Consider the following 14255-nt stretch of genomic DNA (forward strand, 5'->3'; position numbering starts at 1 on the left):
CTTTCTACAGTTATCATTTTTTGTTTAAAATTGATCTAAATATTTATAATCATGGTTGGATTATTAAATGACAAAAATGCTAGTGTCTTTTGATGGTCAATTACCTACTGCTCTGAAGGTCAAACAGAAGTCACAGATGAATGGCTTGTATAATAAGACTCCTTACAAAAGTATCCAACTTTGCTTCGAGTTATTAGGTTGACATATTTTAGATCACTGTCAGTGTGTGCAATCTGAACCTACTTCAGCACAGAAAAGTTTATGATATTTTAAACTTTTATTTTCAATAAACATAAAGTCATAAAGACAGTACAGTGAATGAAGAATTATTTATTATCAATGAACTTTATAACTGTGTTAAATATTTCAGATTCTTATTTGTAAAACAAATTTACATCACATTTTATCAGAATCTATTACAATTTTTTCTGTTTTATTAATTTCTACCCACTAAGATTTTAGTGAATGGAGGTAAAAGTGCACTGTGAAATCTTGTAAGTGTAGAGAATGTTGGTATGAACAAAAGAAATTAATAAATAAGCTTAAGGTAGAGATAACCCAGCCTAAGGCTAGGAGAATAAAATTTAACATGAAAGCAAAAATATCTATCCAATTTTAAACTTAAATAATAAAAAAACAAACCTCTTTAATCAATAAAAACTCTAAATTAGAAAATAATTTTATTTTCAATTTTATAGTTAATAAATTTCATTTTATAATTTCTGTATATTGAATGACAATAACATCAGGCCTCATTCATGCCACTATACACCACATTGTTGTATGTGTATAGAAGCAGTGTGATGTGGTTCATCACATCACACTTAATTTCTCTTCTGACACAGTGTAAGCTAACCTGGACTAGAGCCAGGTGTATAAAATTTACCATGAAAGTAAACATATTGATCCAACTTTAAATTTAATAATAAAAACTAATAATAAAAGTTCATTGATAATAAATAATTTTTCATTTACTGCACTTATTTTATGACTTTTTTATGTTTCTGAGAAATAAAAATGTTGAAAATATTTTTTACTGTTCTTCTGTGTTAAAAAAGGTTCAGAATGCGCACACTGACACAATGATCTAGAATATATCAACCCAATAACCCAAGGAAAAATGTGCACGTGCATGCACTCCTGCATGTGTATAAGTAATAATACCCAGGTGCACACCCTCAAGGTCCACTTAGTATGGATGTAAAATTACAGGTTTCTAGATTTTTTGCTTTTGGAGCCATGGAGGTCACATATTGTTTTCTATGCATTTTTTCACTATCTTACCTAACGAAAAGATATGCACGCATACACACACACAGATAAGTAATAATATCTAGGTGCACACCCTCACGGTTGACTTAGTACGAGTGCAAAATTTCGGACTTCTAAGGTTCTTTCATCTAGGAGCTTAGGAGCTCACATACATGCAGGCACACCCATTTATTATTATAGATGTAAAACGTTATTTAATTTTCCTTCTATATACCAATATATTTGAAATACATGTAGCATGAAGTGATAAATGATTGTATACTAGTATAACAAAGACAAATATGACAGTTGTGTACCTGCTTAAAATAACAAGGATTTCATACTAATTAGATGCATAGTTACCTATTCACTCTTTATATCTACTAGCTGAGAATTCTTGGTAATAAAACAAAAACTGTAAAAAGTACAATGTTCGATAATGATTTTTAAACTCCAATTACCTCATTAGATGCTAATTACATATCTTGCTTCATAGAAGGTAATAGTTCACCCATTTAACTGACTAACTACTTGGGTCCTTAAACTTAAACCCAAAGTCTATACATGTCTTATTTCAGGGTAGCTTTTGATCTTGTTTCTTAGACAAAGCCTTAAAACAAAATATTCTGCATATGTTGTCAGACATTTTCCATTTTCCACACCAAATATTAATCAAGCTAGCTATCTCTATGTCATGAATTGTAACCAACATACATACATGATGAATCATCTTTATAGTAACATGCAAAGAATAAGCTCTATATGCACAAAACTACTGACTGCCTAAATGTTATGGATACAAATCAACAAAATGTTGAATGAACTTCGAAGCTTCTACCAATTAAAGTTCACCAAATTCATCTCCCTATTTATGCAAGATTAAATCCACAGCATTAGATACAAAATATTTGTTTTGTCTCCTACTAATGTAGGAGACTTGAATACACATTTTAAATGCTAGAAAATAAAATATCATATCATGTAGAGTAGATATACTTTTACATTCTACTAAATTTATTAATAAATTTCATAATAATTTCTTGAAGAAACCTCTGCAATTCCCATATATACATATTCAATTACACACATAAGTTTGGCATTTAATTCTTTGTTTGTGATAAATAAGTAAAACCTTTTAACCCATATAGAAAAGTCTATACAAACCCTCCTATTAGTGATGCTCTAATGTTGCTGGAAATGTTCAAAGGCTGAGCCTCATTAAGTTTGAACACACTTTCAATCACAGAAACTTCTGTACTTGTTGTGTCTATTCCACAGAAAGCACACCAATCATTCACAACCATCCCTGCACCAATAATGTCACTTCCTCGGTTTACTGTACCTGCCTATTTCAGGAATAAATGCTTTTAGCTAATTTCCTCTTAATTTTGTTTAAATTTAAAATTCATAATTATGACCATCAATTTAAGAAAGTGGTAAATTCATTTATACTTCAAATCATTTCATGTTAAATGTGCTTGACTTAGAAATATATACAAAAATACAGCATGAAGAATTCTTAACATATAAAAATCCAAAATTCCTGCAAGTTTCAGCAGAACTTAGAAGAGGGAACAAGTTTTAGTTGTTGCATAGAAAGGCAATTAGCTTCATAGATGGTGTGCAATCTAAATTGAAAGTGCTAAAACAAACATGACATAAGAGATGAAATAAAGTTTCCAATTCACAGGAATCAACAAGGGAAGATAACAGAACAAATTAAACAATAATTATAAAACTAAAAATATACATAATAATGATGTTGTGAATATATGTACAGTAATATTCATTCACTGGATCATGAAAATCTTTAATGTGAACATTTTGTCAGTAATTTAAGCCCTACTACAGAAATACTTAGATTTTATTTCTTGATAACATATGTAATACAAACAAACACCATGTCTCAACATTTATGATTACAACTAAAAATCTATGGAAGTGACAAATCTGCTAATATGATGATTCCATATTAAATGCATTAATATTAGATTAAAACAAATAAACAAAAGTGCTACACAATGAAAAAACATTTTACATGACATTTTCTCATATTATTTAGAATTATACATACAGTAGATATAATTTTATATTCTCTAACTTCATGAACAGTTTGAAACTTTTAGTAAAAACCTAAAGCAGAGAGTAATAAGTTCAAATAGATAACCTATTTTAACTATTTTTAGCATTAGTTTAAAAACATTGACTGTACTTTCAACATTCATATCTAGCTTACACTACAAAGGACCACAAAATGGGGAAAAATAAGGAAAAATAGCATTCAAATTAATTAAAACACATGTCTATAGCAAAAATTATTATGATTTGCAATGCTTAAGGCAGAAGTCCTTTGTAAGGCAGTTTAAATCGTGTTACATAGAAAAATTGATTAGACAGAATCTTTGAAAGGTTAGAATACAAACATTCTAAATTATGTACACACCGTGTGGAGCACTTTAACAAAAACATTGTTAGAAGAAACACTGTTGAAGTGTTTCTACAAACAGTCTTAAAAATGGAATCCAGTTACTATCACTTTAATATTTGTTTTTTGTTTTCAACATGCAACAATGTTCCTTCTTACAATATTTTTATTAATGTGCTTCATACAGTATGCACGCAATATTGAATTTCTTTATGTTCTTACCCTTCAATGATTCTGTCCAAGCCTTTTTCCTATGTAACATGGTTTAAACTGCCTAATGTAGGGTTTCTGCCTGAAACTTTGCAAACAAAATTTTTGTTATGGATACAAATTTCAGTAATTTTGAACACTGGTTTTTCATGCTCAACTTACCACTAAAGGAATTTGGAGAAGAGAAGACAACTCCTCCATATCTCCCACAGAGGTCTGAGGGTGTACCTTCATAACACAGAGAAAACAAAGGATCTTCATGTTTATTGTCAGTGGTGTAAACTGATAAATATGTACATACAAATTTATTTCATATTTTTCCACCCACTCTAATATCAGATAACCACTCCTTATCATTATGTTCATTCAGTAAGTGAAACTTGTAATCAATAATTTTATAAGTAATGCTTTTTTTATACACAAGCAATCCAAATATTTAAGTTAAAAGTAATGCATAGAATATCTTATGTGATGATTTAATGGTACTTGTGGTAACCAAAGTTACATGAATTGTAAATCGTTAAACACAAATTAAACATGCAAATCAAAACAAAATTTACAGCATGTAGCAGATACATAAAATATAAAACTTATCATAACTACACAAAATAAACTCGTTAAATGGCTTCACTGTTAATGTGTTTACAGTCAGTTAAAAAACCAAAAAATTCAAATGCTCATCCAGCATAACAAGTTGTTTATGTTATGTCTAGTTACATGTAACAAATACCAACACAAAATAGTTGTTATTAAGTAGTTAACTTTCAACAGCTTCTTGGAAGAGTTTATATACAAAGAATGTTTAATATACAACCAATGTAAAAAGGCAAACATTCTAAATCTACTATCACATACTTGGGTATTGATAAACATCAACAGCTTAGACTGTGACACACCCAATTTACCAATATATGAAGCTGATATCTTCACCAATTACTTTTAAAATCTTAGGATATAAAACTACATCACATTCACCTAGTGCATGTCTGACAATGCTTGAACTGTTTGGACCCTAGGACTGTGACAATCGGGCTCAACTATCAACAGACTGGAAAATTGTTTATAAGATATCCTAGGCTCAAGACACTGTTCAGCATGTTTTAGGTGACTGTGGTGTGATTCTATACCCCAAAATCTTCAGAGTAATTGGTAAAACTGAAAATGAGGCTATACTGTAGGCAAAGGAAACACTTTTTGATTTTTCAAAATAAGCTGAGTTTAAACAAACAACAAAATACTACTGAATTTTTACTTACAATATAGGTATTTAACATCAAACTTTTACACTGCATTGCATAATTTATAGTAGGCTTCTCTTATTATAGCAGAGGCTCAGAACTGCATATAATAAACAACTCTCACACAAACTGTAAATGAACTATGCACACACTGCATTTTTGACATTGTGTGTGACTTCTACAGTATTAAAACTTTTCGTCATTTGATGAGTGTGACTCCAGTATGCTTGCAATTCCCAGAACAGTTCATATGAAAAACATTCAGTAAAGACTAAACCTGTTTCATAATAAACACTTTTAAGATATCTGTAAATGTATGTTTAACAAGCAACACAGAGTGAAGAAACTTGGGTTGTCATATTCTCTATTTCTTAAATGTCTATGAAATTTATTAATAAAAACAGAAGGCATTCATAAACACAAATTATTAAAGTTATCATAATTTATTTTATTGTAATAAATGACAAAATGGTAGCTATACACCTACTTATATATGTATATACACTTCCTAGCTCCTTTATTAGGACATATATGTAATAAGAAGCTGATTCACCTTTTGCCTGATTAACAACCATGAAATAGCATGGCACATGGTTGGAAGATGTCCTGAGCAGGTTTTTCTCATTCAGCCATTAATATTCTATACTTTATATTGAGCAAGGTATGCAAAGAATCATGATGGCATTTTTTTTAAGTTCATTTCATAGATGCTAAATTGAAGTAAGATATGAAATTGCAGTGGCCATTGGAGATGCCTATATTCTCCATCATGTTCCTCAAGCTATGCATGAATATGTCCAATGTCTGCAAAGAATGAGAGCATTGATGTCTTCACAATATCATTCCCAGCAGAACACATATGAAGTATTACAACATACACTTCATTAGAAATTATGCTGAAGTTCTGGAATTTATGCTACATTCTAAAGAAATCAAAGGGTCCTGGATATGCTAGAAAACTATGATTCACTTTAAAAGCATAAACTGAAGGTATAATACAAGAAAGGTCAAGTGATTCACGTGGCTTTGTAAAAAAATGCCTTCCTCTATCTTTACGATAAAGGTAATGCATAACTTATCAGACTACATCACTATCCATGAGTCCTCAACAGATCAATTTGTGGACTGCCTGCACCACTCACAACATTTTTTCTTCCAGATAAAAGAGATCAGTGATTTATGAAACAGTCTATTACTACTACAGAGATTTCATTGCAGCGTTCTTCAAAAGATGTGAATAGAGATGGTTGTGGCTTGCCATGTACTGAATGCCTCCATCAGCCTATTGACTGGACTTTACTAAAATATCTAAATGCTTTCCTATACCTTCTGTCATTACATATTTTGGGCCACAATGAACCTAAGAGCAGATGTTGAATTAACCTATTGCCACTGGTGATTGATAAGGTCAAATGACTGATGTCTTGGAGCAGTCTATCAATACAATTGTCTTGAACACTGTGGGATCTGCTAGATCCACTGCCATGCCTCTTTTAAATGTTTGCCCCAATCATTTAGTGCAGTAGATACAGCTTGACACATCATTTGATCACCCTCAGCTCAGTTCAGGCACAAGCCTGAAAGAGTACAGAGGCACTAATAAAGTGGCCAGCCAGCACATCCATGTATGTACAATTAACACAGGTTAAGTGACAATAACTAGAGTAATTAATGAGTAACCATTAGAGAAATACTTTTCCAAATGTTTGTCTCAAATGTCAAACTAAAAAAGGGATGCCTGATTTGTTTTCAGGTCACTGAAAAAGTGCCTAGCCTTTTCACATGTAGGATGGCTAGAATTCTCAAGCAAACACATTTTAACAGTCAGCATATTGTAATACTAAAAGTAGATTGACATACTACAAATGTGAATTGCCTTGTAAAATAGTTTAAAAAGGCAGGTTTTCACATCAACAAATAGCACAACATTTGGAATATCATATAACACTTTGTATGGTGTTTTTAATTATCTTTTACTAACCATAGTGATCTTGTGTAGAATTTGAAGAATATGCAGCACTGATGCTACTAATTTATTTTTCTGAATTATTAAGCAGACAAGCTATTTAGGTACTAAATAGGAAAACCAACCTATCATTCGATTCACCACTTCTTATAGTGGTGTTCAGAGTTACTGACGAAGGATGAATTCCCCAAAACAGGTGTAACTCAGTACAAGAGATGAATCAAATAACAGATTTGGCTTCATATCTAGTTATACAGGGTGTTCAGAAAGTCACTGTGCAGTTTCGTCTGTTAATAAATATATAAGTGCATAGTGACTTTTCAAACACCCTGTAGTATCTTCAACATTATATAAGTTCTGTTAACTTTAATGATTTATTGTATTAACTTATATAAATGATTTTTAAAAGCATGTCACAAATTCAATATATTTTAAAAACAGATAAGAATACTGAAATGCAAATCTTAAAGAGGACTTCACAATGTTTGTTATTTTCTGGTCAAATCGAGTCTTGATAAATAACAGACATAATTTGAAATATTTAAAACTATAAGCAGTTATGGGTAAAGAACAAAGCATTAACATAAATATTTAATAAATAAACCAAAATTTCATTTTAGGAACAAAAATAGTTACATGATTAAAATAACATCATGCATAATTTGAAAATTCCTGTAATAATAATCACTTGTCCAGTAAGTGTAAAAACTGAAATTATTACTTTGAAACAATTTACTCATCTCAATTCAAAGAACTTGGCTAAAACCTTTGAACAATGTAAAAAATGACAAGATACTCTTTACTACTCTTCATTTAACTGTAACTGATAAAACTTACCAACCCTCCTTGGTTACTTAAAGCACAGTAACTCCCAACTAACACATTACTTGCAACGGTTTGTCGAAAAACTTCCACTTGCAAAACATCTGACAAGATTTCCTCCGTTTCCTAAAAAGAACACCAAATAAGACAGATTTTTTTCACAAATTTCAGAAACAACTTAGTTTTAATAGATATTTATCATAAAGCTAATCAAAAATTAGCATTTTTTTCATTTTTATCACAGTAACTTCAAAACAGCATTTTTCATAACATTATGTTAAGATTAATCTTTCAGTATGTTATTTGTCTAGGTAATTACCCAGTTTTAACAGACATTTAAAATCAAAAATCTAGTGTAAATAAAAATTATGTTCAATTATTTATCTAAAACATTTCTTTTCTTTGGGCATTAAAATAATTAATAATAATAATAATAAAATAATTAAAAGGATATTTCTTCAAAATATTGGAAATTTTACTTATGCACATAACTGTATTTCATGAGTGATATGTATGCCTATTTTCTTCAAGCTAAGCATTAATAATGCTAGATGTGTGAAGAAATCATACATTTTACTGGAAAACTGTGACAAAGCCAAAAACAAGAAACCTAAATTTTTAACATACAGCAAGTCGTATAGTTTTCTCTTATTGTGGCCCGGCATGGCCAGGTGGGTTAAAACATTCAACTCCCCATCGCACCAAACATGCTCGCCCTTTTAGTCAAGGGGGCATTATAATGTGATGGCCAATCCCACTATTCATTGGTAAAAGAGTAACCTAAGAGTTGACAGTGGGTGATGATGACTAGCTGCCTTCCCTCTAGTCTTACATTGCTAAATTATGGATGGCTAGTGCAGATAACTCTTGAGTAGCTTTATGAGAAATTCAAAAACAAACAAACAATTCTCTTATTGTAAAGAAACTCTGATATTATGAATCTAAAATTTTTTTAAATATAATTTTTACATTGAGGAACGCTTCCTAAGTTATGATGATAAACATACCCTTAACACAATGATAAAAAAAGAAATACATTATGCATGTGACCTTTGTAACAGTAAGAAACTGATATACTTAACTTTATCATTTACCTGTTCTTAATCCCAACAATTTTTATTTCTCACAACATAATCAAACTTGCACATATCCTAGAATCATAGAAATATCAAGTTGATATTAATAATTAATTCTCTGTTACAAGATTACCCTGTCTAGATCAGGATGAGTAAGGGCAACATAATCATTGCAAGCTACAACATTTCCTAAAGCCGAAAGTCTCTCTTCAGCTCTCTGTATTTTTACAGAGTCAGGTAGCGAGTTCCTAATGTGTTGTAGTTCTTGGTCTGTAGCTGTATTAGGAATGAGGAGTCCATGTCTGTTGGCTAATTGGGAAAATTAAAAAATACTTATATACATTTCAATTCCATAATTGTGATGCAACATCATACACTCAAAATTTCATCTATAGACCACACAGTATAAGGTGTTACATCATGTAAAGAGCTGATACCTCATAAGTTTTTCTTACTACGGTTTTGTATGTTGCATATCCAGTTAATCAAATGGAGTCTGTAGCCACATAAAATGCCTTGCCATTAGCAATGTACAGCACATAAGGTGTGTAGTTAAGATGTTATAATGTTCTTTTCACTCAAAACCTACACAGGACTAGTAAAGAAATATCTGCTGAAAATTATTACCAGTTTTATGGTGATACCACATAAACAACCAATTTATATTTATATTTCATATTCTATATATGCATGTATTTTGATTAAAACAATATGGTGATAAATAAATAAAGCAAGGGTTGACATTTTTAACTACTAAGATAAATTCTGTATCTTTATTAGATATCTATAAAACTACATTTAATTACATTTTTCCCATTTTAAGAAATGGTCAATACATTTTCAAGCTATATAATTATGTTTAAAAAATGTATAATGTGACATAATGCTGAAATAAAATACATAACAATGACATTGATAAGAGAAAATCATGGGATGTTAGTTTGCTCATAATTTCAAAATCTTTAAGACTGGTTGCTAGTAACGAGGATGCTATAAATTTTAAAAAAGAATTGGATTAGTTACATAGTTAGGACAGCAGATGGCAGTTGATTATGAAAAGTTAAAGGTTATGCACATAAATTATTATAATATAAATTACACATAGAATGTAGCTGGGATTACTTTTATAATTATATGAATGAGAACAAAAATTGTGTTTAATTTTTAATACAACTCTTAAATCTTTGAGATCTTTAGCTATTACAAGTTGTAAAGTTAATAAAATGTTGGGCTGTATGTCAACTACACTTGAAATAATTCCATATTTTTGCACAAGTTATTACTATCACTTCATTTAGAGTAACATGTAATTTTCATACCCTTATTACAGTAAGACCATTGAGTTAATGAAGAGGATTCAATGCAAAATTACTCAGGTGAAAGCAGGTGTGGACAAGATTGTTATGAGAGCTCTTTTAATCTATTCTCTCTTGAAATGGAAACTGTTGAAAGTTGATCAGATTTTATTATTCAAAATTATTAAGGAAACTAATAAGTTTGATGTTTTAGATTTTCTTTCAAGTTCAACTCAAAAGAAGCAGAACAAGGGATCACAAGTTTAAGATTTGAAAAGATCAAACATCTTCAGCTGTGGTCCACTTATTAACAATCATCTGTAGGGGTTTTATAAAAATGGTAAATGAATATTTGGAGAAATAAAGGTTGAACTTTCAATTATTTTTTGTTCTTTTTAAAGGGTTCAACTTTCAATTTTTTGTTTGTTTTTTTTAAAGAGAGGCTGGGATCAAAATATCCTTATGAGTTGAAAAGGCCCCCTGCCTTGATTTTTCATAATTTCTAAATTTATAAATACTTACCAACACAAAGAGTTCCTATGATCCGACAACCAGAAATGGAAGTGTGAATTACAGGGATAGTATCTGATAATTCTCCTTCAAAGACACTGAAATAAAAAAACAACAACAAACAAACTATGAATTAATTATACTTCAAGTAGCAGTAATTATTTTGTTTGCATATTCACAGGCAAATTAGTTTTCAAATATACCTTGAAACAGAGATGTCAAAGAAGCATATTTTTGTTATTTAGAATTTTAACTTCTATTCAAAAAAAAAAGGAAAAGAAAAAAAAGGTTAAATTACAGAACTGAGGAAGGGTCACTGTAAAAGTTTGTTAATTGTTTATACACACCATGAAGTATACACTAAAAAGTTTGGTTATAAATAATTTATGGTCTAATTGTTAGATAAAAACTTCAATAGAATTACTTGCTATCTAATTGAAAAAAGTATGGTCTGTGTGAAAGAAGAATCATGAAGAGTTCTATCTACACAAGTTGTATTTATAATGGTCATAAATCTTAACCACACTAGAATTCATGGGGTAAAAAATTTCATAACATATAGACAACATGAGATCATTATGCTTTGCAATACATCCACTCTCCTGAAAAGTAAAAACTAAAACCAATCTTCATTTTCCAGGAAATTTTGGAATTTTCCTTTTAACATATCCTTCAGAAGCTAAGAGCTGTCATTACACTACAATTTATTGAATATTAAATGCAAGTTCAATCTCAAAACTTCCAAAGAATGTGGTTTTGGACATATATTTTATAGGAAACTTCGAAACAAATTTGTATCTGTTAATTGATAAATTATTAAGTGAAATACAGCATCATCAAGTCTTCATATTAGCTAGTACTAAGGCATAAGTGCTTTGAGTAAGTTCAGTATATATAATAATAAAGTCATATTATTAGAATCATTAATAAGCAATTGACAACCTCTATTATTTTGGTATCACACTTTTTATGTTTCGCCTTCAACTCAGATACAAACAATTTCACCTGTGATTTGGTATGGAAAACCAAGCATCACAAAGCAATAGAATAAGTAGCCAGGAATGCTTTTAAAGCAGCTACAGGCATAATACTGTACTCAATTTCCTGCACAATATCTAACAAGATGCCTGTATGTCATTTGGAGACTTCAGTGTTTCTTTTGCTGGGCTGTTAATTTCATGATTGATGGACAGATTTCAGCCAATTCAAATCACTTTTTGTAACCCCAATGCAAAATGAGTGTGGGAAATGCCTTCTTTTTAGCCAATAAACATGTCCAATGTGTAAAAACAAGTGTCACAACTGAAGCTTACCTGTATTTTTCCAAATCTTAATTTTGTGTTCTCTGATCTACCAACTATGGAATATAATAAACTAGAAAAAAATATCAGAGGCCTTCATCCTTTCAATGCTTTTGTAATTTTCAATAAATTCAAATCTCATTCTACTTTTTTCAAGAGCAAATAAGTTAAGTGATCCTAACCAATTTTGTAAGATAATCCTTCCATCTCTGAAATCATCCTAGTAGCCTTCCTCTGAACTCTTACCAACAAGTCAGTATTATGCATACAGTATTTCAACTAAGACCTAACTAGTGATTTGTATATAGATAACTGTCCCTTTTTACTTGTAATCAATATATCTACAAACACACTTAAAATTATATTAACTTTACTACAAGCATCACTTATGACTTCATTGATTTATTCATCATTTTGGCAAGATCCTTTTCTTAATTTGTTGACAACCATGGCATTGAGTGGGTTCCCTCTACATTAAATGTGATCCTAATTATCAACTAAATGCATTATGCAGCATCTACTATAATTAAAAATAAGTCATATGCTAAATATCAATTCATCTAACAAATTGATCTGGCTTCCAAGTCATTCTCCAATACTTCAACTTCTTCAGTACGATTTGAAACACTCAAGATTAATGTCATTAGCACATAACATATTTTATTATGTCCCTATCATTATCAATATCATAACTGGAAATAACCAAAAGCAAAAAACCAAACAGTTGTCTCTTGAGCACTCCAATGCTGCAATAATACTAACAGTATTAACAGAACACTAACAAAGACACAAACATGAGAAACAACTTTTTGCTTTCTCTCAACTTAACTTAAATCACACTTACTTTTTATAATCACTACAAATGAATTTTTTTTGAATAATCTTCTGTGTGATACCTCATTAAAAATAAAACTTGTTTTTGGAAAATCTAAGTATCTCAAGGCTACATTTTCCATTTTCCAGATGATATATATAGTAACCTAATAACCAAGATTAAAAAAAAAACTGAAGCACTTATTTTTCAAGTGTAACGGTTACTTTAATGCCATTAACTGATTAAGTTATTATAGCGCTAATCGAAATATATTTGCAATAATTTTGAATAAGGTAGTTGGAAGCTTCTGCATAACGTAAGTCTATAAACTGTACCTTATTGATAACGAACCTGTAAAAGTTTTCAGAGCCGCCTATAGCCACAAGACAATATGAGTTGGTGAGTTTCGAAAATACCCCGATTTCATTACTATTTTCAAACTGAGCTCGAATTGCCATTATAAACAATACGTTTTTTTTACTTAAAGAATACACATAAATACGCTGCTACTAGTACTACTATCACTGCTAGTACAACAACGCGAACGCCAGAAGATGAACTACAACTCGAGATATTTCACAACAACTTGTAATACTATGCACTTCACGAAAACATCGTGTGGTAACATTGATAGATAAAGGTGCTGCGTTTTAAGTACAGTCTTTAATACGTTTCGGGTTTAATAAATAATAATAACGAAATGAATGCAATACGTTCTGTATACGAATGATTAAGATACCATTCTATCCGTTATATCTAATCAATTTAAAATCCTTCGTTTATGAAAAGATTCTATATATATATATACACACACCTCTCTCTCTGTGTATATATTTGTTTGTTTAGAATTAAGCACAAAACTACTCAATGGGCTATCTGTGCTCTGCCCACCACGGGTATCGAAACCCGGTTTTTAGTGTGTAAGTCCGCAGACATACCACTGTGCCACTGGGGGGCATGTGTATATATATATATAAATCTTTGAGGCTCTCCCGCCGGACGCCATGTTTAATTTAACTTAAAATGAAAAACATGTAGCAGAATCTAAGATCTATAGATTTTCTCTACACATGAAATAACTTCTTGCTATTGCAATAATTTTATGTTGGCCATATCTTAAAAACAAAACAATCAAAATAGTTTTTTGATTAGAAAGACATTCGTCACCTTCGCAATATCCCAGAATGATTTCCTCTATCTGTTTTTTTGCGTTTCGTGGGTTAGTTCTGCAGCAGAGATCTAGGTTTGGGACCTGGCGATCTGGGTTTAAATACATGCGAAACTGCTTAATATTCCCTGCACTTTAAATTGTGGATGCCTTATTAGAGTAACAGTCAATCTCTTGGT

The 14255-nt window shown here is 30.6% G+C and overlaps 1 protein-coding gene across 1 annotated transcript; it reads right to left on the reverse strand.

Annotated features, from left to right (window-relative positions):
* Nucleotides 1-2383: 2383 nt before the first annotated feature.
* On the reverse strand, nt 2384-13495 carry LOC143250820 (eukaryotic translation initiation factor 6-like). The gene is made up of 6 exons (XM_076501870.1): nt 13260-13495; nt 10806-10891; nt 9122-9297; nt 7928-8038; nt 4049-4114; nt 2384-2597 (listed from the first exon to the last, which is right to left on the reverse strand). The coding sequence occupies exons 1-6, from the start codon at nt 13364-13366 to the stop codon at nt 2406-2408; spliced, it is 738 nt and encodes a 245-aa protein (XP_076357985.1). The 5' UTR covers nt 13367-13495; the 3' UTR covers nt 2384-2405.
* Between the last annotated feature and the right edge of the window lie 760 nt (nt 13496-14255).

This window comes from Tachypleus tridentatus, chromosome 5, assembly GCF_004210375.1.
Source record: "Tachypleus tridentatus isolate NWPU-2018 chromosome 5, ASM421037v1, whole genome shotgun sequence".
In the NCBI taxonomy this organism is placed as follows: domain Eukaryota; kingdom Metazoa; phylum Arthropoda; class Merostomata; order Xiphosura; family Limulidae; genus Tachypleus; species Tachypleus tridentatus.

What these genes read in the sequence shown, in the direction of transcription:
- LOC143250820 (XM_076501870.1), bottom strand. Translation starts at nt 13,366, where the DNA reads ATGGCAATTCGAGCTCAGTTTGAAAATAGTAATGAAATCGGGGTATTT. An exon ending in GGCTCTGAAAACTTTTACAG is followed by an intron (nt 10,892 to 13,259) that starts GTTCGTTATCAA and finishes TTTTTATTTCAG; the next exon opens with TGTCTTTGAAGGAGAATTAT. An exon ending in TAAGTAACCAAGGAGGGTTG is followed by an intron (nt 4,115 to 7,927) that starts GTAAGTTTTATC and finishes TGTGTTATGAAG; the next exon opens with GTACACCCTCAGACCTCTGT.